The 23,789-nt window shown below is 40.6% G+C and overlaps 2 protein-coding genes across 2 annotated transcripts in view; both read right to left on the reverse strand.

Annotated features, from left to right (window-relative positions):
- Csrnp2 (cysteine-serine-rich nuclear protein 2) overlaps positions 1-111 on the reverse strand; it is a gene marked incomplete in the record, with an annotated part of 17,496 nt that extends 17,385 nt beyond the window's left edge. The window contains 1 exon segment of the mRNA XM_005411889.2: positions 1-111.
- A 7,074-nt stretch (positions 112-7,185) lies between these two features.
- Positions 7,186-23,789, reverse strand: part of Tfcp2 (transcription factor CP2) — a gene marked incomplete at its 5' end in the record, with an annotated part of 66,701 nt that continues 50,097 nt past the window's right edge. Inside the window, 10 exon segments of the mRNA XM_005411895.2 lie at positions 7,186-7,625; positions 8,705-8,756; positions 11,374-11,516; positions 12,338-12,456; positions 14,611-14,701; positions 15,752-15,845; positions 16,353-16,401; positions 19,401-19,486; positions 20,678-20,788; positions 21,700-21,852. Coding sequence (XP_005411952.1) covers positions 7,588-7,625; positions 8,705-8,756; positions 11,374-11,516; positions 12,338-12,456; positions 14,611-14,701; positions 15,752-15,845; positions 16,353-16,401; positions 19,401-19,486; positions 20,678-20,788; positions 21,700-21,852 — 936 coding nt within the window. The 3' untranslated portion in view covers positions 7,186-7,587.

Here is a 23,789-nt window from a genome sequence, read left to right on the forward strand (position 1 = left end):
TCCGGCAGCGCGGGCGCCGCTGGCAGGAGCAGCCCAGAACCGCCCCGGCTCCGGCTAACAATAGGCTCCGGCCGCAGCGCTCTGGCTCTTATAGGCGCCGGCACGTCCTGGCCGAGCCCCGGAGCAGGCTGGGAAATGGAGTCCGCGTACCGGCCCCGCGCCCAGCGGCAGGCCGGGAGTTGGAGGCGGCGAGTGCCGCAAAGCCCGGCAAGCAGGCAAACGCGCTGCAGAGGCGGCGTCGAAGTGCACCCTGCAAAAAGCAAGTTTCGTGCCACCGCAGCCTTTTGAAAGGGAAGGCAGGAGACCCTCAGCTGCACATCTTCAGTGACTAATCGAATTCTCCTCTAAAGCTCTTTTCCTTTCTCCGTGATCATGCTCCCATGACTAAGGAACATCCTCCTTGCTCATACTAAGGAACATACTCCTTGCTGTCTTCAGCAGTATCACTTCGCTGCAGCCTGCCCAAGTTATAAAAAAATACAAGCAAATATCTTCAGTTATCTACTCATAGGCTAGAGTGAGTTAGGTGTCCTGTTAATGAAAACATTTTGTTTTATCGTGGTCTTTCACGATCTTCAGAACTCTGCAACCCATCTTCACGATGGGTAAAACACACCCGAAGTCAGGAGTTCCTTGCGACTTGCCAAAGGCAAACAGCCTTGGTTTGATCTCTGGTCTCTCCCTCGACTTACAAAGGTCTGTAAGATCGAAGTACATTCTGTGGCTCCTCCTCCAGCCTATCATCCTTTGTCCTACTTTCCGCCTCTCATATTCTACTTCAATACACTGCCCCACTGGTCCTGCAGTTCCTTCAGCTGGATAATCATGCTCTTACCGCAGGGCCTTCCGCCTGGAACACTCTTCCACCGGCGGGCCTCATCTCACTCCTTCGCCTAATATCTGTTCAAATGTCCCTGCGCCAGTCAGCTTCTCTAGCCGTATTTCTGATTCTCCTTCGTCTCTATCCCTTTGCCTCATATTTCTTCTTAGTTTTACTGTCTGACATATTTACTGTTTTTCAGTATTCACTAAATTCCATGAGACAAAGGAATTGTTTTGTTTACTGTATTCTCAGCACCCAGTACAAAACCCAGTATGGTATTTGACATTTGGGAGCACAGTAGATATTTATTGAATTGATGGATGGATGGATGGATGAATGGGTGGGTGGGTGGATGGATGGCAGTATTTAAACTCAGATTAGAAGCCAGGCGTGTTGGCGCACGCCTGTAATCCCAGCACTAGGGAGGCTGAGGCAGGAGGATCGTTGTGAGTTCGAGACCAGCCTGGGCTACAAAATGAGCTCAAGGCCAGCCTGAACTGCATAGTGAGACCCCGTCTCAAAAAAGACTAAATAAATAAACAGGTTAGAGCAGGGCATGTTTATAATACTAGCACTTGGGAAGTTGAAGCAGGAGAATGTGGAGCTCAAGGCCGTCGCAGGCTATAAGCAGCAAGACCCTGTCTCAAAAAGCAAACAAACCTCAAGTTAGGATGGTTCCAATTCCTACGGCATTTTTTACTGCAGCCAAGAAACTATGAAGCCAGATCTACTGGCTACCAAACCACCCCCTCTTTAAAATTATGAGGTTGGATGGCTTAGAAAAAAATGCCAAGAATTCCAGTTCCCTCCCCTGGGTAACATCAGAGACTGCAAGCATCTAGGAGGCAATGGTGCAAAATGAAAAAACAGCAGATCACAATAAAGCACTCCTTAGGGTACCAGGCACTGATCATCTCGCTACTGGCTGAAATTCAGAGGCAATGACAAGATTAAGAGCATGCATCCTAGAGCTAGACTAAATATAAACCTCTGTCCCTCCACTCCACTGTGCTTTAACTCTGGGAAAAGTATCTAAGTACCTAACTTCCCTGCCTCAGCCTCCTCATCTGCACAATGCGGACAGCAGTACATACCTCAACCAGTTTTGTGAAGGTTAATTAGCTACTGTGCTGTACTATGTATTATGTTTGCAACCCAATCAGCGCTATGTAAATGTTATTTTCAATCATAAGTTTTCTACTCACTTGTTCAGAAAGTTCTGTTTTACGCTTCTAGAAAAGCCCCCAGACTACTCTGCAGCAGGGTGAGCAACAACGAACAGCTTAAAGAGCATGACGGCAGGCTAAAAGAAAAATGTGCTTCACAGCCCCACACACCCAGAGCTCCAGGAGTCATGGAAATCTGTCAGGTAACAAAAGCCCCGGTGCCCTAGCTTTGTTGGTTAATGCCATCAAGCTAGAAAACACCCAAACCAAGGACAGCTCTTTCTTTCAGAAGACAACAGAAATCAATTTGGCAGTAAACTCCAGATCACTTAAAAGATCACCTGGGCCTGCAGCAAACTTCACAACTACTTATCACAGACTTACTTACCGAATTTGTTGTTACAATACAACCCCTAGGTAAGTTACTATAGTGGTGCCAGTTCACCCATAACTGCAATTCTCCTCCAGCCTTAAAAAAGACTAAGTAGGGTCTAAGGAAGGCAAAGGTCAGATGGTAGCTGTTCAGGAAGCGCCAGTGAAGGACAGAAATAGAACTTCTATGTTGTTGAAATAGAATTGCAAAGGAAAGTGACAGAAACACTAACATTACCATGTGAATCACACTGGCTAGGCATGGTGTCTGAGGCCTGTAACCCCAGCCTTTGGGAGGCTAAACCAGGAGGATTTTGAGTTGAAGACTAGTCTGGGCAATTTATTAAGACCCTGTCTCAAAATAAAAAGGGCAGGGGATATAGCTCAATGGAAGGTCCCAGGTCCAATCCCCAGTGCCACAAAAATGTCACAACACTAGACCACACTCCAACATATACATGGACCAGCTTAGAATGCACAAACGGCAAACAGGCCGTTTGTTTTGAGTAAAAGTCAAAGAATAGGAAGAAAAGACATAAGACTAAGGACAGGCACTGCAAATAGCCACGGATGAAACCCAAAAGTCAGATTTCATGTTCCAGGCACAGTTTGTACATCAGCCGTGCAGTTATGGCCGCACAGCGAGGTGATTTTAAGTCAGTGATATCCTTAGTTTCTTGAGCAACTGAAAAGTTGTTCAGTACAAAACTGGGTTTCATGCTCATTACCCCTTTTAATTTTCCCAACAACTCTAAAGTTATTCTTTCTTTCTTTTATTTTGTCAGTGTTGAAGTTCTGTTTGGTTTGGTTTGTTGAGACAGGGTCTCACTATGTAATTCAGGCTGGCTTTGAACTCTATATATAGCCTAGGCTGGCCTCGAAGTGATCGCTCTGCCTCAGCCTCCTCAGTGCTGGGATCACGGGTATGCAGCAGCAGGCCAGGCTCAGTGTTGAAGATGGCACCAGGGCCTTATGCTAGAGAAGTGCTCCTCATCCCCCAGCCCTAGACAGGACAAGCTTGAAACTCAAGGAAGTGAATGAAAATCTGAAGCATAATTATTAAGATGACTTGGGAATATTAACTAAATCCTTAAATGAAAAATCAGACCCTAGATCTCAGGAAGAAAACAGCAATCTGCAATGATTACAACGAATGTGTACCTCATCTTAAATCCAGGAAAACAGATCCACATAATAAACCAGGTATAATTCACGTCCCAAAAGATCTTACTGTGCATACAACGGCAATAAATGGACAGTACGTATCACCTTTAATAGCAAGTCCCCTTGTAACTGAAATCAACCCATTTATGAAAAACCTAATTCATACACAATTTTTCAATCTCTGAATCTGAGAACACACAAATGCCAAATTTGCAATTTCCGAGATAATACTGTGAATATTTTAGCTTAGTCCTATGTTCGTAAGGAACAACACAGGAAATCTCTGTGGGGAAGAGGGAGGCTGTCGAAAGACAAAGGAAAAAGTGGAAATAAATACAAGTACAAGGGTGAAGACAAAGGCATTAAAAGAAGTAAGAAATAAAGTACAGCGGGTAGGAACAGATGCTGGTGGCATTACTCTCCATGTCACGCAGGACGTCTTTCCCAGCACATTCCGTTTTGCAGCAGTTGAAGTCATTATCATTTCAGCCTTCAAGCTGACAGGAAACAAAAGTTTAATCTCAGGCGCGGTGGACAGGCCTGTAATCACAGCTCTGGGAGGCTGAGGCAAGAAGATTGCTGTGAGTTCAAGGCCAGCCTGATCTATATAGTGAAATCCTGTCTCAAAAAAAAACCAAAAAAAAAAAAAAAAAAAAAAAAAAAAAAGATTGAACACTGCAGCTTCATTCAGCCCTGCATGGGGATCTGCAAATAGTTCCAATCTCTGTACCCATCCTCAGACTACTTGGGGACACCAATGGTTTTGAGAGCACTCTTCGTCACACACGCATCAGAAATGGTCGGCTCCAGGACCCCAAGCTGTCTCCACTTGCCAAGTCCCCTGAATACCTAAAGCTCCCTGGGGAGACCACGCTGTGCTGCTCCAACAAACCCAGTGCCCAACTGCAAGACTTTCAGGAATCAGAGTATCTGCCCTGATGTGGACTTTGCTTTCTCAGGTTTTTGTTGTCTTCTATTTGATGTCATCATTTTCCAGTCAATACTGTAATAACATGTCCATTCCTCTTCCCTTTAAATGGCTCTTTAAATAAATCATTTATGTGGGCAAACATTCTTATTGGGCCATAATTCTGGACAAACAATCTTATTGCTTAACAGCCGCAATTTATTCAGTGACTAATACTCAATCCTTAGAGCTCTGTAACTAGCCCTCCCCATTTTTACTTCCCAGTAACACCCTTTTAGCTATCAAGTCTTTATACGTATTTTTCTACATGGAGCCTATTATACTTCAAGGGGACAGTACAGACAACAATAAATCTCAGAAAGACCAAAGACCTAACCATCCTGCTTTTCATATACTCTCAAACAGGAACATTAAATCCTTTTTTTCTTGAGATAGGGTTTTTCAGGCTGGCCTTGAACTCACTATGTAGTCCAAGCTGGCTTCAAACTCATAGCAATCCTCCCACCTCAGCCTGCAGAATGCTGGGATTACAGGCGTGTGCTATCATGCTCTGTAAACTATTTACTTTAAATACCGTCATATTGTTAAAAACATAAAATCCAGTAAACTTTACTTCTAGGAACATATCTTAAGAGATATGTGCAAAAAACTCACTAAGACACATGTTCAAGGGCCAGGGATATAGCTCAGTGATACAACGCCTGCCTGGCAAGTGAAACGTCTTGAGTTTGATTCCTGGTACCAAAAAAAAAAAGGTATATCCATAGGAATGATATATTTTTAAATATGCAGAATTATAAATTCTAATATAGGAACATGTTCAAGATATGTTAAATACAAAAATCAAATTGCAGATTATTACTATAATATGACCACAGGTGAGTATCTGTACGGGGGCCATTTGAATTTATAACTAACAATAAAAAGCTAATTTAAAATTTTCATTTAATTGAAAAAATCAATACCATGTAATTTTGTAAAGCAAATCAAGCAGTTGTTTTATCACTGTACAAATTCTTATATAGCACTGACATAACTATATTAATAAATACTAATAACTATTACATATATTCGCATATAATGAAAAATTATTATTATTATTATTATTGGTGGTGGTGTTATTATTATTAGAAACTTAAAAAAGCCTAAAAGCCTAAGATATACTAGGAGGCCAGACTGGACTACCCACTGAGTTCAAAGCCAGTCTAAACTACAGCAAGATCCTGTCTCAAAAAGCAAACAGTAACAAAACTAACCAAACAACCCCCTAAGAATGTTATATAAATTCATCCCCACGAATGTGAAGACTACTCTAACAAAACCCTGATTCAAGTAGAATTAATATGTGTAATTTAGAGTCAATATATTAATCGAATTCTATGCATCATGTGCAGTACCCAAGGAGCATAAATTCACAGATTTGGAAGAGATGTTAAAAATCACCTAGTCCAACCCTCTATCCTAACACCCAGAAAAAACGGATGAAAAAAATCATAACCAAGAACAGCCTGAGAGGGAGAGCAACAAAGAGTCCTGACAGCCAGTCCTAGGACTATAATAGTCCTAGCTAGAAATGTCTTCCCAAAATGGAAACATCTGGTATAATCACTAAAAAAAATTTTGTGCTAATATGTCAAATTCCTCAGGTCAGTTTTAAATAAGCCATTGACTTAATTTGCTGGTTTCAAGGTTTTCAATTCGTTTCAAGCCAAGAGAAATTAGACCATGTTGCAGTTGATTTTAATGAACAAAAATTTCTATATTAAAAAAGTTCAAACTTTGTCAAATGCTTTACACACACACTCACACACAATCCAAATGCAATACAGAATCTTTTAACATGATCTTTGTTCACCCCAACATCATCTGTAAAGAGATTTCTGGATAAAACTACATGTGAAAAAGGTTCATGATGCCACACACTTACACACGTGTACACAGACACTCACACAACCATTCTCAAGGAGGACACAAAAACACATGGTAAGATTGTGAATGGGACAGAAATACGTTTCTTGTAAAGCTTATATAAAACAACCACATGAGTAAAAGAACTTCCTAAACCAAAAGAGGATGCAGAGCGGGAAAAGTAGGGATTGGCTTAACTCACTTATAAATAAAGAGTTTGAGAATGTCACTCAAGATCAATGACTTCTGTGAGCTACGGATCATCCTGAGTTTTCATCACCTCAATTCTGTGATTCTGGTAACTGAGGACACTTAAAAAGCATTTCATTTTTCTGCAGATCTGGACTTGTCATTGTTCTTTGGGTGTGGCTTATCTCCTTCCACGGTTCATTCCTCAGTTCCCCAGCAAAGCCACAGTAAGAATGATGGTGAGCACAGGACAGCAAGGGTCGCACTGGCGGCAGTGGGTGGTGAATAACAATGGCCAGGGAGTCTGGACTTGAATCTCCACATCACTATTTGCTAGCTGCCTGTTATCTAGCAAGCTACTTCGCCACTTCTTCTCTCTGTTTCCTCATCATCACTTAGGGACCCTACTTCATATAGGGTTATTAAGATGATGTAAGAGTATGACCCGCTTGGAGACCTATCACCGCCTGGCTCCAACATTAGCCAAAATGACCATTAGTTGTAGTGTTACAAGGGAACCAAAAGAAAAACTCTATCTGTATTTCTCCTCATCCATGAAGTTTTCAGGGACCAACTGTGGCATAAAAAGCACAGATGACAGTATGTTTGATGCAAAAGAGATTAAGGACCCAGTCTTATGAATATAGATGTTCATTTTTATATTAGAAAAAATTATATGGCTCCATATCACAAAACTTAACATCTTTCTATTAAACATCACACAATTCCCATCATCATTATCGCCTACATAATCCTAAATGACGTGGAGTACCTATCGATATTGGACAACAGGGCCAGAATTTCAACTAAAAGATAACCTCAGAATTCCACACAGGGCAGTAATCTGTGTGCTAAGAAGAGCTTGGGGCAACAACACACAGGGCTGGGATTCTGCATCCAGGGCTAAATCCCCCACACAGTCAGATGAGGCAGGTTCCTGCAGACCTTCAAACCAACTCTCCACTCATGTCCCTTCAAGGGGGCAGTTTTCAAGAGGCGAAGGAAGCAGCAGCCATCGAGAGTGAGATGCCCCGCTCCTACTTCAGTATAACATGATAGCTGTCATTGGTTTCTGCTGTTAAAAAGAGAGAGAGAGAAAAAGTCTTTAATTACCTTTAAAACACAGTAGCAGAAAAAAAATCTGTGGTAGGGTTCTTGTAAGGGAACAAAGCCAGAGCAGGAAAAGAGCGGCACACTCGTTGCTGTATTTAGCACAGAACACTTGTGCAGATGGCCCCCACTCTGGAGGGTGCCATTTTCGATTTTTTGACTTCACAATGATCCAAATGTGGTATGTCTCCAGTAGAAACTATAGTTTGAATTTTGATCTGTTCAATAATGTGATGAAGGGGCTGGGGATTTAGCTCAGCGGCACAGTGCCTGCCTGACAAGTGCAAGGTCGTGAGTTCGATTCCTGGTACCGGAAAAAAAAAAAAAAATGTGATGAAGCCGGGTGTGGTGGCACCTGCCTATAATCCCAGCACTCGGAGAGGCTGAGGCACGAGGATCGTTGCACGTTCGAGGCCAGCCTGGGCTACAAAGTGAGCTAAAGGCCAGCCTGAATTGCATATCGAGACCCTGTCTCAAAAAAAAAAAAGTGATGTGATACTCTCTTTTAATGCTAGGTAGTAGCAATTAGCCATAAGATCACCAGGGCAAATAACTGACATTCTACAATGTACTGTGTTGCCAAGGTACAATGGCTAATAGGTTAGGTGTATTAAATGCATCTTCAACGTCCAGTATCTTCCACTTAATGAGTTTATTAGGATATGACCCCAGCGTAAGTCAAGGGACATCTGTAATATGCACTAGAAAGACAACATACCCTGATTCTGCATCTATCCACAGAAGATGGGGGAGACGGTAGAGTTATCAAGTGTACTTTGTCTACTCTGATGCTGGCAAGAAGCCACCTCACACAAGGCACAGTCTCTAGCAATGCTATTTTCTCTGTTTAACACATGGTTTCCTCCCTTTCCCACTCACAGAGGTAAAACATGAAAAAAGCTTTTTTGGGCGGGGGGCAACACTGGGGACTGAACCTAGGACTGGGTACATGCTAACCACATACTCTACCGCTGAGCTACACTCCAGACTGTAAAGAGCCACTAAAGTCCTTAGGAAAATGTTACTGTCTTACTGTGGTATTACCTTTCATCGTGTCCAGAATAAAGCAGGCTTCTTCCTGAAAGTTCTGTATCATCTGAAAAAAGCAAGAAAATTTGCTGATTATTAAAAACGTTGGTTTGCTTCATTTATTTTGACTATGTGGCTTTTCACGACATGAGATTTAGGTGAAATATAACCATTCTTTATTTCTATGTTCCTAAGGACCATCCCACACCCAGAGGCATTTTTATGAGGAGTTTTATAGGTCACAAATAAGAGTACTTCATGAATTTCTATGGAACTGTGTAAGTATTTTCCTCCCAATTTTGAAAAGCACGCTTCATAAACTTGTTTGGTATTTGTCGGTTTTGAGATTTTCTTTCCCATGTTTGATGTTTGTCTACAACAATGGTCTTTAAAGTACAGTATGCACTTCTCTGGGATAACACCGAACACCAAGGCTTTCCAAGGAGCACAAAGACAGCAATAGTCCCATATGGAAGAACCGAATTCTAGTTCTTCAACTTCCCTAGGCTGTATACTCCTTACCAAAAGTTCCTTAACTCTCCTGCCCCGTTTTCCCTTTCCAAGGTTCCACCTCCCAATTCACAAAATAAAAACATGAGTCTCACCCTTCTAGAATCCTACTAAGGTACCCCGCCTAGGGTAGAGCAGCCTCAGAGTGCTGCAGTGGAACTGCAAAGGTAAACTACAATAACTGGGAAACAAACCCCCACAGGAATCACCAGAATTGAAGAGTGACCTAATCACAGACTCTCAAATGACAGATGACTCAAAATATTTTTCAGTAACATCACTATGTAATTTTTAGCATGTAACTCAGAAGTTCAAAAAAATCCAGCGTCTTGTTGTAATAAGATTCTATCCATCTATCAACTTAGGTGAATCAGGTTCCACAGCACTTGTATCTAGAAGGAAAAACAGGATAAAACTGATGCTGAACTCTGGGTCCCTTCGGCACTTGGTAGGCAGTATTTACTGACAAAGGAATTAACTGTGTTCTAATTATATCAATTCCATCAACATCATTAGCAGTGGAATACCTGCTTTTTGTGGCAGTACTGAGGACTGAACCCAGGGTCTCATGCATGCTAGGCCCTCTACCACTGAGCTACAACTCTGGCCCTTTTAATTTTGAGATAGGGTCTTACTATATATTGCCCAGGATGGTCTCAAACACACTATCTGGTCTCCACCTCTTCAATTGGTAGGAATAACAGACATGCACCAATATTTCTGACTAATAAATTGTTTTCTTTTTCTCTTTTTGGTTACTGGGGATTGAACCCAGAGGCTTGTATGTGCCAAGCACATGCTATACCCCTGAGCTATATCCTAGCCTTTGTCTTAATGTTTAGTAACTACTTTATTTTTTAAAATCACTCTTATAATTATAATGTCTGGTCAGAAGAAGTAATTTTCAACTTTTATTGAGACAAAATTTTTGGCCAAAACAAACTTTTGTTTCAAAGGATGCCAGGCACGGTGGCACACTCCTGTAATCCCAGCACTCAGGAGGCTGAGGCAGGAGGATTGTTGCAAGCTCAAGACCAGCCTGAGCTACAAAGTGAGCTCAAGGCCAGCTGTACTGCACAGTAAGACCCTGTCTCAAAAAGACCCCCAAAAAAAGGAATATGGTGGGACAATCAGTAGAAGATGTTCAAGCATAAAAAGTTATGGTGGGGCTGGGGACTTAGCTCAATGGCACAGCACCTGCCTGGCAAGCACAAGGTCATGAGTTTGATTCCTGATACCGGAAGAAAAACAAACAAACAAAAAACCCCCAAAAAACCAAAAAGTTATGGTAAAAGTCAATGGGAAAGTGAATGGAAATAGGAATTGTAGAAAACATGACTAATATAAAAACCCTAATTCACAAATGAAGGCAGAGTAACATTTTATAAATGGATAATGCTTATATTAAATCACTCATAATTTCTATTCCCAGTACTGAAAGCAGGGGGTCACTCCTGTATTTAGGTTATAGGCAATACAATTAGAATAATAATGTAATGATTTCATTTTTAAATGTCATATATGTGCCTGAGAGTGGCATCTTTTGTGGTTTTGGTTTTGTAGTCCAGGCTGGCTGACCTTGCAGTGATCCTCCTGAGTGCTAGGATTATAGGCATGTGCCACCACGCTCGGCAAGAACAACATCATTTACAGTACCTCCACAGGAAAGCTATTCTTTTGAACTTTTATCTTTATTAGCACCTGTTTGCAGTACATACTGATTGCATTCATCATGGGGAGTTGGTACATTTACATGATTCGTGCTCTTCTTTCCATGTACAAAATATCTACCTCCAAATGGGAAATCTTTTGCAACTATTTCACCTTAGAACAAAAAATTTTCAGTCAACCTGAGATTTTACAAAGGGATACATACAGATTTTTAAAAATTAGTCTAGGAGAAAGCAGGCAAAAAGTCTGAGCCAAGCATGGCAGCACATGCCTACCACCTCAGCTGCTAGGCTGGTTAAGGCAAGACGATCATTTAGCCAGGAGTTCAGGACCGAACTGGGCAACAGAGTGAGACTCTGTCTCTTATTTAAATTTTTAAAAAAATAGAGTTTGCATCCCTTGGTCTAGAGAACAGACCCCACCTCAGAAGAACTGCACTTGCTCTTGTTTATGACCTGACAGATCAACTACCATCTCCTAATCCAGCTTCACTGAAAACCTACCTCATCACTGATGAGTACATGGATCCCTGTCGGGCCCTGCTTGTAAATCTGGCTGATCTGTCGAGGAGAAATGCTGAAAAGCTGAGCAATTTTTTCTGTCAACTCAACAGCTGTCAGTTCTTCCAGATAGATGGCATGGTACACTGCAACAGGGAGAGATCAACGGCAGTCAGTACAAAAGTTCTCTACTTTTTATTCGTTTGGGTGGGGGCGTGGGTACTGAGGATTGAACCCAGGGTCTTTACACTGAGCTGTATCCTCAGCTCTTTTTTCCTTTTTCTTTTGAAATGAAGTCTTGAAAGGAGCTAAATTGCCCAGGTTAGGTTTGAACTTTCAATTCTGCTTCAGCTTCCTGAGTACTGATTACAGGCTTGTGCCACCACACCAGGCTAAAAGTTCTCTACTTTTACAGGTAATCTGATTACTATGAATGCTCACTCTTCTGAAGGATTTAAAAACCACACTGCCCATTGCCAGGTGTGGCGGCACATGCCTGTAATCCCAGCACTTGGGAGACTGAGGCAGGAGGATTGCTACTAGTTCAAAGCCAGCATGAAATACATAGCTAAACCCTGTCTCAAAAAACAAAAACAAACAGATGAATGAAAAAAAAAAAAAGAAAAAAGAAAATCATACTGCCTGGGTTCATATCCTGGCTCAAGAACTTGCTAGATGTGTACCCAGGGCAAGTTACTTAATATCCCTAAGCCCCATTTTCCTCATCTAAATGTTGAGGGAAATGCATAATAAAATGCATAGCAAAGAGGAGATTATTAGTGGTAAACATTAAAGTGTGTGAAGTGTTGGGGATAGCACCAGGTAGTTATAAGAGCTCAGTAAACATAAGCAATCACTACTACCTCTAGTGACTGCTGAATCATGGGATAAATCCCCATCACACATGGTCATAGGTCATTTCTTCAACTTTCTTCACATTTGTCCTGGTCTGCCCAGAACAACCTACCGAAGAAAGTACCATTTGAGTCTCCATCCTCATGCTTCTGTTGTGGCTGCTGCTGCTGCTGCTCCCTCAACTGCACCGATTCCTGACAGACGTAAATGGTTAGCCTTGGGCGCACCATCCTGAGAGGGGAAGAAAAGGGCTGATAGTCTTATATTTTGTACGGTAAGCACAATTTAAGCGAACTCATTTTTCTACGTTAATAGTATACAGCAGGGGTTGAAAACAGGCAGTTCAGGGGTCAAATGCAATACATTTGTTATGTTTTCTCGCTGGTGTTTAAGTTACCTTAGTTCCAACAGGAGGCATCATATAATCTCTGAAATTTAGCTTTTTTGAAAATGCAGATCTAGCAATCCAGGGACCTCATTCTTACATGAAAAAATCCTATTCTCCTTATACTCATGTGTATTTTTCACCACACCCTAGACTAGGCTGTCATTCCTTTTCATTACTTATGTTGCCCCTGTAGTCACACAGGTTCAGGACCTTGGGTATACAAGTTAGAAATATGTATTCAAAATGTATGAATCACTGTTTTATGGGCCTGATTTAAGATGCATCTTTTACTTAAAAATGCCAACACAGTGAATCTTTTTTTTTTTTTTTTTTTTTTTTTTTTTTTTTGCTTTGCAGTGCTAGGGAATGAACCCAGGCCCTCACACTGCACATGCAAGGCGACCAATGAGCTGCATCCCCAGCTCTTTTTATTTTGAGACAGAGTCTTGCTAAATTGCCCAAGCTGGCCTTGAACTTGTGATCTTCCTGGCTCAATAGTTGGGATAACAGATGTGCACCACCATGCCCAGCTTAAACTGGGGATCTTTAGTTCCCTCCTTACTTCTAAGTAGCCTAAGCCCTCTTTGTGCTCCTCCTACTTCATAATCAAATGTTGATCTGAGCATCTTTTCCTTCCTATTTCTAAGCACTTTTGAGAAAATACACTTAAAATAAGAGCCACTTTTTCCCCAAATCACCAACACTTTCCTTAAATTTTTTCAAGATTACAGGCAAACTGACTCAATAGTCCCTGTAAGGAGCACAAACACAAGTCCGTCACAATTTGTTTTATCATTGAGGCACTGGTTTGGTTTTGTGCCACTGACCTGTACGTTTTTTTCCATCTACATCAGTCCTACCCATTTAAAATTGTGAATCTCAGCTTTTGTAAATAAGGAGGGAAAGAAGGGCTGAAGGGAGGGTAGGGGGATGGGGAAAAAAAAGAATCAAGGTATACCATGTACAGGTACAAATTCCCTATGATGAATATGATCATAATAGGTACCTAAAAAAAACTGTAAATCTCGGGGCTGAGGGTGTAACTCAGTGGAAAAGTACTTGCCTAGCATGCACAAGTCTGATCGTCCCCTGGGTCTGATCCCTTGTAACACACACACACACACACGGACTACAAAATACTTTCTTACCATATCACCTATGCAAGCAGACAGTTAAGTAATTCTCACCCAAGCTTAACGATGGCCTCTTGAGGCTTTTGCACCTGTTGTTCCTTCTGCCTCAGTGTTCTTCCCTCATATGAGACTCCAGCTTACTAAGCTTAAATATCATCATCAAAAAGATTTTTTAGTTTTATCTATGTACCTACCTATATCTGCCTGTCTGTCTGTACGTACGTATTCATCTATCGAAATATCTATCTATCTATCTATCTATCTGTCTATCTGTTGCAGTACTAGGGATTATACCCAGGTGCACTCTACTGCAGAGTTACATCTCCAGCCCTCTTTAATTCTTATTTCAAGACAGGGTCTCACTAAGTTGCCCATGCTGGCCTCAAACTTGCAATCCTCCTGCCCAAGCTTCTTAGTCGTTAGAGTAGCAGGAATGCGCCACCACATCCGGCTCAGAGAGTACTGTCTTGACCATGCTGCAGGTACTCTGTAGCCCACAGTGTTGTTTTTCCGGATTGTTTTCCTTCAAAGCCATTTTCACTGTCCAAAATACTTCTAACTCTATCTGTCTTTCTATCAGAAGATGAACTCCTTCAGCTGTCTGTTTTGCTCACTGATAAAGCTCTAAGCCCTACAAAAGAGCCTGGCTCCTGATAAGGACAATGAGTACTTATCAAAGGAAGAAACCACCAGGAAATGAAAAGAAAGGTAACATGGGGAATTCTTTGGAACAAATGCATGAAAGTACATTTTCCACGTTTGTATTTGGTTCATAAACTTGCCGTGCAGGGTATTGTGAAGAATCCCTGAATCCAAATCCACATGACATCCAACCCCATTGATATTTTGACACGAATTACATACCGGCCTTTTAATGCATTAAAAAGCCTGATTCCATCTGCAGGACCACAGATTTGGATCACATCATCTCTAGTGAGTTTCAGTAAGTCTGCCCCTGGAATAAATGTAAGAAAATAGGTGATAAAGGCAAAGACTCTCTTTGTTAAATTAGCCTCCACTGCAAGAACCGCTCATCACCAGTACATTACAATCCACAATCTTTTGCATGACGTAAGGCCTTTGGTGATCTGGCCCTTGCCTCCTCTCCTACGTCAATTTTCACCCGATGAACTTCTCCGCTAAGCATACACTTTCAGCATTTTGATGATGCCGAATGCTCAAGTTGTTCTTCCCCGCTGAAGTATCTTTCTACCATCTGACCAAGACTCTTCTCTTCATCTCTCAAATCTGACCTCATCACACATGTCCCCTGACACCAGCCTTGCCTAATCATCTCACTCCGCACACACTAATGGTGGAACGCTTACCTACTAGGCTGTTGTTTTGGCCTGATTTTTTTTTTTAACACTACATGATGAATGAGCTCTTTGAATACAAAATATGCCTTACGCATGTGTGTATTCCTACCATCGCTACAACATAAAAGATGACAAATAAAAGTGGATCATGTAAATAAAATACAATACAGTAATATCAAGCAAAAAATTTCAGAATACCTGCAAATGCCCCTTGATGAAATACTGTATTGAATATACATCTTAAAAGGTGTTATATAAAGTAAGTATTTTAGAATTAAAGTGAGTTGAAGTGTTTCTTAAGTATTCACAGCCCTGTTGCAGCTGGTGAAAAAGTCTGAAGGAGTCTATGAAATTCATTTTATCAGAAAAACTGAGTAAGCCAAAAAAGAAAACAAAAAAACAAAAAAAACAAAACAAAAGGGGCTGGGGATTTAGCTCAGTGGCACAGCGCCTGCCTGGCAAGCACAAGGTCATGAGTTCAATTCCTGGTACTGGAAAAAAAAAAAAAAGAAAAAGAAAAACCAACTAAGATATTTCCCTCTCTGTCTGTCTGTCTGTCTGTCTGTCTCTCTCTCTCTCTCTCTGTGACACATACACATACCACCAAAACCACCACATGTATACCTCGAGACCCTAGAATGCAAAAGGATATCCTATGCTTGGGTGAAAGGAAAGGCAAACTTTACCTGAGAAGTTGGTGAAAAGCCTTGTGAATGTAGAAAAACGGTTTCGATGCAACCACTGCTGAGCTTCCTGAGGTGTGGTTGTTGGCAAGAGGTTCTGAAACAAAAAATACCATTTTTACTGGAAATTTAATAGATGAATCTGTTACCTTCTCAGGTAACACACAGCTAATCGCTCACACACACATATCCACTCATTCTAACCCAGTTTATTTGGAAACTATTTATACCGTACCACATCGTTCTCTGTCTCTAACCGTGGGACAGGGCCACATAGCTCTACATTTATTCCACCCCTTTCACCTCCTCTAGGTTGTAAGTGCGAGGGGAGATGGGAAAAGCACTTAAGCCCACAAATTCAACAGCGAACTGGAGAATGATGAGATCCCATCTCAAAAGGAAAAACAACTATCCCCAAGTCTTGTATTACTTGCTTCGTATCACCAGTCCCTAGCACACTACTTGGTTCAGAGTAAAAATGCAATAAATGTCTGCTTTATGAATGAATTAATACTATTCCTCAAAGGCTGGACATTTCTATAGAATTACAGTCACCAAATATTAGCAGACACTGCAAGTAACTGACATCCAGCTTTAGACTTACGTCGGTGACTGGAGGGGGTGGCTCTGGCTGGTGGTTAGGCGAACCATTCCTAAAGAAAGTTACAATGAGAGGGTGAGTTCATGACACACATGAGGGTTCATTATTTCATTCCACATCTTCACAGTAAGTCTTAAGCCAGGGACTCAAAAGAATCTGTGTTCTGTCACAAAACATTTTGATTCTTTTGATTCAAATACTTCAGTTATGTGTTAATTTAACCTAAAGACTTCTGGGTAAGGAGGAGAAACCATGTCATGTGCAATATTTTTTTTTTATTACTGAGGAAACAGAAAAATATCAAAACTGAAACTAAGGAGATAAATTATGGCACAGAGACTATTTACAAGGGGCTGAGCACACAGCTCCGTGGTGCAGCACTTTCCTAGCATGTGCAAGGTACTCGGTTCAACAACTAGTACCACCAAAAAAAAAAAAAAAATAAAAGTAAGCAATTTTTAGAATGAAAGATCAAAATGTGAAAATACTACTGCTTTACTACAATATTAAATATATAGCTGGGCACAGTGGCACATGCCTATAATCCCAGCACTTGGGAGGCTGAGGCAGGAGGATCATTGCGAGTTCAAGACCAGCCTGGGCTACAAACTGAGCTCAAGGCCAGCTGGAACTGCATAGTGAGACCCTGTCTCAAAAAGACAGTGAATAAATGAATAAATAAATAAACAAACAAACAAACAGGAAAATTTAACCAGTGCTATCATTTTGATCACACTCTTTTATCATGAAAAATAACCTTCTTGTGTTGGTTTTGGTAGGAGTTGAACTCAGTGCCTCCACAATGAACTATCTTTCCAGGCTTTACACTGAACTATATGTCCAGGCTTTACATTGAACTATATGTCCAGGCCGTTTTTCCTACACTTTTTTTTTTTTAAATTTGTGGCTATTGATTATACAGACCTGGTCCTTTTCTATTTTTGAGACAAGGTCTCACTGAACTGCTGAAACTGAGCTCCAACTTGTAACCTCCTGTCTCAGCCTCCCGATACTCCAGGGTTACAGGCATGTACTGCCACACCAGCTGAAAACAATTATTTTTAAAGCACCTTCAAACATTACCACTACTTTGTGATGCAACTGCTATCTTTACACCCTTCATTTTCTTTGTACTTTCTTTTGTCTATGGCTTCTCCCTCTTTCCTAACGTTTACTTCCCATATGGGAAAAAAAAACTAAGCCTAATGATGAAGGACACGACAAACAGAAGAAAAAAATGTTTAAACTGAGAACTAAGACTATATAATATTTAAAATTGCTCAGAAGTACACTGCATCATCCTTGTAGATAGTAAGAGACTTTTTTCTTTCAGGAGATCTCTTTTTAGTCAGGTGCACTAGCACACCTTGATAGTTCCAGCTACTAGGGAGGCTGATGCAAGAGGATCTCTTAAATTCAGGAGCTTAAGGCCAGCCGGCACAACACAATAAGTCTCTACCTCAAACGGAAAAAAAAAACAAAACAAACAAGCAAAAAAAAAAAAACAAAACCAGCAGTGGGAAGGCTGAGGCTGGAGGATTGCTGTGAGTTTGAGACCAGCCTGGACTACAAAGAGAGCTCAAGACCAGTCTGAACTGCATAGCGAGTCTTTGTCTCGAAAAGACATTAAAAAGAAAAAAAAAAAGTTTTCTTTTTTAGCCTTAGCTGCAAAATTGAGATTTGGTATTAAAACATAGCAACTGATTTATCTCAAAGGCCTAGTAACTTACATTCCTCCTATAACTATTCTTAAGTGTCACACTTTTAATATTTTGCATGTTCTTAATTGTTACATTACAGATATTCCTCCTTTAATGACTGAATTCTGTTTCTGCAACCAGGCAATTGAATGAATTGCTTGCTAAACAAGGAGTTGTATACAGTATGTACACTACAATATTCAGAACAAAGAAATAGTCAAAGGAGACTCCAACATGATGACTTTGGCTTTATTTGTGTAACTCAAAGCTACAGTACTATACAATACAATCAGCAAAAATTACAGTGCTTTATAAACAAGGGGCACTATACAAAAAAATCTGTAATTAAATCCTTTAAGAAGTAGATCATAGGCACTGAAACCCCCCAAAAAATATGAGACTGGGGACAGGGTAGGGCAAGAGCAGTGATGGGATTGAAAATGACAACGTACGTCGGGTCAAGTACAAATCTGCCAAAATGAAAGCCATGAATCTGTACAGCCCATGTGCACTAATAAACTCGCATGGAAAAACAAGCAGCAGATCAAACATAGAGCCTAGATAAATCCAAAACCAAATACAACCAAACAACACCCTCCACATTCAGTGACCTATTTCCAGGTGTCAATATAGCTATGAGGGATTCGTGTTACACGTGAGGATTGTATGGGAGCTGTGTCAAAACCGAGGCGGGCATTTACACAAACCTTCAATTACCTTTGATAGTACAAGACACTAAGGTAAGATTAAATGCATCCCATAGAGAATTCTAAAACTTTATTTTAGCCATCCGCTTCGGTATTTTCTGCCCAATGATCAAAGGTCCATTATAATTACATGTTAGGAGCACTCTTCAGAAGTAACAAACAGATTTTGGCATCTATACAGCTGTGCTTCCCACTCCGGATGGCCGCTGTCTGATGCAAGTACGACCAGGAAGTGAGCTAACCACAAGATGGGCAGCAATAGGACAAATCAAGAAACCCAGATTATCAGTTTCTCAATCACTAAAAACTGATCATAAGTGTTCTGATACCCAGTACTACTTTCAGGACAGGGAGAGGAGACAGGAGGAGAAACAGCTACTTAAAACGCTTTCAGTCTCCTTTGAAGATAATCCAAACCTCAATTAATACAAAAATTCAAAGACTAACTAAATAGAAGTATTTATTGATTTAGAAAGATTCTGTTTATGGAAAAATAATGAAAGAATACATTTTTTTTTTTGGTACCGGCAATCAAACTCAGGACCTCAGGCTTGCCAGGCAGGCATCGTGCTGCTGAGCTATATCCCTGGCCCAAGGATACATATTTAGTATAAACACAAGCCAATTTCATTTCACAGACTTACCCTTCCCCAAGAGAAAAACTGCTATGGGAACTGTTGAAACCCGGTGATGGGGAATTGACATACGTGATCTCAGGCCATGGAGAACACTAAGAACAAAGGATAAGTTAAATAACAATTACATTTCAGCCTAATGAGCCACTAAAATACTGTTATAGGAATAGTACTTTCTTTTTTGGGTACTGGGAATTGAACTCAGGACCTCAAACTTGCTAGGCAGGCGCTGCAGCGCTGAGCAAAACCCCTGGCCCCATGAATAGTACATTTTGATTTGAATAGTAGAGCCTTCCATTACTGTATCACGGTTCACTTATTGCAGCTTCACTGTCTCGTGGGTTTTCTAAAAAAAATATCTATTCTGTATTGTGGAGTTTTTGCTATATTGTGGGATTTTGCGGTATATAGGTACTTACATAATATTTATTTTAATTATTTTTGCCTAAAAATTTAAAATATAAAAAATATAAAAATGTTAATTCAAACATAGCAAAATAATATTAACTCGAAATAAAATACAGTATGTATTTCATCAGTGGGTGAATACCGTACTGTACACAATGGAAGTTTGCCATTGCGCAAGTTTGCCAACGTGAGACTGTACATGGCACACTATTGGCTGATGGAATGGAAGATGACCAAGTACACTGTGCTCTGTATCGTGGGCGCTGATTGGCTCAGGGACTATAGCATCGGTCTGTTTGCTCTCCTGCACTGTGCCCATACGTTCAGCAGCTCTCCTTGCCCACTTCACATTGAGTACCCATACAGAATTTTACATGTTAAAAATTACGTAGGTTTAAGAGTGTAGAGTGTTTAAGAGCATATGAAGTGTTTATAAAAGTGTGGGAAAGGTTAGTAAGAGCATATGAAGTGTTTATCAGAGTGTGGGAAAGGTTTATAGGAGTGTGGGAAGGGTTTACAAAGCCTTAAAATATATATAAATAATAAAATAAATATAACACCGCTACTTTGCAGATTTTCACCTATCATGGGGGTCTCCGGAAAGTAACTCCGAGATAGGTGAGGGATCACTGTAAATCTTACTCAGAAGTCTCCATAAATAAAAGTAAATGTGGAATAGGCTAAAAGTGTCAGATTTTTCTTTTAAGAGTGAAATTAAGGATCTGGAGTATAATTCAGTGGTAGAGTAGTCGCCTAGTATGCATGGGTCCTGGGCTGGATTCCAAGCACCACACACACACTCACACACACCCCGCCACACACACACAATGAAAATTATGGACTAAAGCTGTCACCAAAATTATAGACTAAAATTTTACCTCTGTGAGTATGGTTGTCTCATAGGAAGGTTGGTATTTCTCCTTTTCATGAGGCGTTCGTTTTTCCATTTTCTCTCTATCTGTTTTTTGCTTTCTGTCTGCACCTTTGGGCTGAAAAGAAAAATATTTTGTTTTAAACTGAAGTGCTCACCCTTTCACCCCTTAAATATTCATAGAGAAAATAAACATAAATGCACACTGATAGGTAGACAAAATGCATCACCCCATCTCAGGCTGAAAATAGGAAAGTCGTATGACTGAAAAAGACAAATGCAAAGGTCTGTAAGCACATAGCTAAGTGAGAAAAATGCAAGACAAAGTCATAAAACAATTCATATAATATAATCCCATTCATATTTCAAAGAAAGGAAAAATGTACACACTGATGCACGGACATGTGTAAAAGCATAAAAAGAGACCCGAAGGATATGTGGCCCTCTCCGGGGTGAGGCTGGGGAATCAGAGTAAGAATGGTCATGGGGGATTTCAATTTCAAGTACTCTGGATACTTTCATATTATTCTAAGTCTTTCAAGGAGAATATATTTATTGGGGGCTGAGGATGTAGATTATTGGAAGTATTTCCCTAGCATACATAAGACCCTGGGTTTGATGCCCAGCACCAAAAATAAAAACAATTTATCCATATGTCAAAAATAAAGACCAAAATAAAGAAAGAATATGCAGCATAAACATAACCAAAATACTCATAATTTTTTGGAGCTTCAGAAGAGCTTATAACTTTAACAGGCTTCAGTGACAATCCATGGGTTGTGCTTCTTTTCCAGTTCCCATACCTATGCCAATCTCCCTACAAATTACTTTATTATCTTAGCAATTACTTAAAAACCAACTTAAAAACTAATTATTAATTACTTAAAAACTAAGTTGAAAACTCTTGGTTAGACTGAGTTTGCACAGCTTTCACAAAACAGACAAAATGACTTTCTAACTGGGCAAATGATGTTAAAATAGAAAGACATGGAAGGAGAGGCCCAAGGGCCACACACTGCCCACAAGTACCTTGAAGACTTTGATCTGGCAGCTGGCTGAGTGTAAGTGCTCGGTATAGTCCCCGTTTTCGTTTTCCTTGAAGGTATCGATTTGTACTCGGAACGGCACCCCCTTTTCTCCACCGTGTTTCCTCATAGTAAACTCTGTGCTAATGCAGTGAACCTGAAAGAACACAACACTGAGTACCTCTGGTTGGCTAAGTCAGTGAACAACATCTTTGGAGTGACTGCTACAGCAAAACCTCAGAACATAACACATTTTTTGCCATGAAGTGGTATAACCATGGGTGTGTCACACCCATGTTTATTCTTTAGAATCTATTGATGAATTATTAATTTTAACTTTATGAGTTTTATTATATTAAACAATGAGTGCTTAACAGGAAAAAATCACAGTATTAAAGTATTGCATTTTTAATATTTATTGAGTGTTATAAAAAGCATCAAAATTTTCAACACTGACTTGTTTTTGGTGTACAAAGTCTAAAAAAGAACAACAGGCAATTCTTACATGAACTACAATGAAAATATCAATAGCACTCTACAAAAAAAATAGTACTTGCTTGAATTATCACACCCAAGGTGGTCTTCACACATGAAAATAGCATGTTCCATACACTGAATTGCTTACACTGCCAGCACATGTATTTTGCTTACCTGGCCTTTTGCAAAGCATACTTGACATGTTTTGTCAAGTATGGTCTTGCTGTTTTGTCAGGAGGTTCTTATTATATTATGCAATGTGTAGTTAATAGGAACATAAAATGTCAATAAAATGAAGTATTAAACTCTTAATATGTACTACACATCTAGAAGAAACATCCACATTTTCACATCAGCTGTGTACTTATTCACAAAACCTAAAAGATAACTTCAGAAAAATTCCTAGAGTCTTCCAGAAAAATAGCAGAGTGGTGAGCAGAAGAGCAAGAGCCTCTTTCTGGAATATAGCAACATGAGGAAGAAAACAAGGAGGAAAGTGGGTCCCTGGGACCCAGGAAGGATCTAAAGTGAGAACTGAAGCCCACAGAGAGAGAGAAAAGAAAAACTTCAGTGAAGGAGGAGGAGGCAGGCAGCACTTTCCCCTTGAGCCTGGACTCACTGCATGGGAGGAGTGGCTTGAAACTGCAGATACACAGTAACTGCTGGTGACCAAAGAGGGTGGCGACCCCACAGGCAGCCGCGGAGAAGCACACAAGTGCAGTGGTGTGGTGGGTGCAGCAGGCTGCTATGGCTAATGAATTACCCCGATGGACATCCCGTTAGAGGGCGACTGACAGGCAGCCATCTTGCAGAGGGGCCAACTAAATCCAGGAACTTGAGAGGCTGCTGGCTCCACCTAGTGCCTCCCAACTGAGCCTGAGCCTGCAGGCGACACAGCAACTGCTGGGCAGATCTGGTTTAGTCTAGCAGGCAGAGGTCAATCCGAACTCCAGTGGAAATTCAAACGCATGCTCGCTGCGATTATTCTCTACCCCACCGTGGAGCTGCTGCTGGCTTGTGGGGATTGAACACTGGATCTGGACTGTACCCACACTGTCTACCAGTGGCAGGAGAGACACACCTTGACGCAAACATGTTTTTCTTTTTTTAAAATTTCCTTTCTCTCTTGTTTTGTTTTTGTTTTCTTCATTGTTCTTGTTTTTCTATGACTGTGAACATGGGTTCTAGCTTTTTGTTGTTGTTCGGTGCTGTTTTTGTTTTTATTTCTTCCTTTTCTCTTTTCCCCATCTTCTGCACCAGCTTCCCACAGATTGCAAGATCCTCCTTTGCCCTCCAGCCTTGCTCCTAGTCACTTTTCTTCTATTTTCCTATTTTTCCCCCAACCCCTTTTAAATTTTCTCCCCTGAGGGTAAGTAAAACTGCTAATTTACTGCATACGATTTACTGGTTCATTTTAGATTTTGTTATATAACCACAAATCTAGTTCATGTGGTTAAAGGTGGCAAATTATTAGTCATTTTTTAGGCTGTGCTTGATGCTATTGTTATTGCTGATTATACCACTTTAACAAAAGTGACATAATTGTTCTAACCAGTTGTTCCTGGTATACCAAGACTGAAATTGCCTAAGGGTCATAAAAGATTCTATAGGCCAGTG

Source organism: Chinchilla lanigera, unplaced genomic scaffold (genome assembly GCF_000276665.1).
Source record: "Chinchilla lanigera isolate Chin_1 unplaced genomic scaffold, ChiLan1.0 scaffold00146, whole genome shotgun sequence".
NCBI classification, from domain to species: domain Eukaryota; kingdom Metazoa; phylum Chordata; class Mammalia; order Rodentia; family Chinchillidae; genus Chinchilla; species Chinchilla lanigera.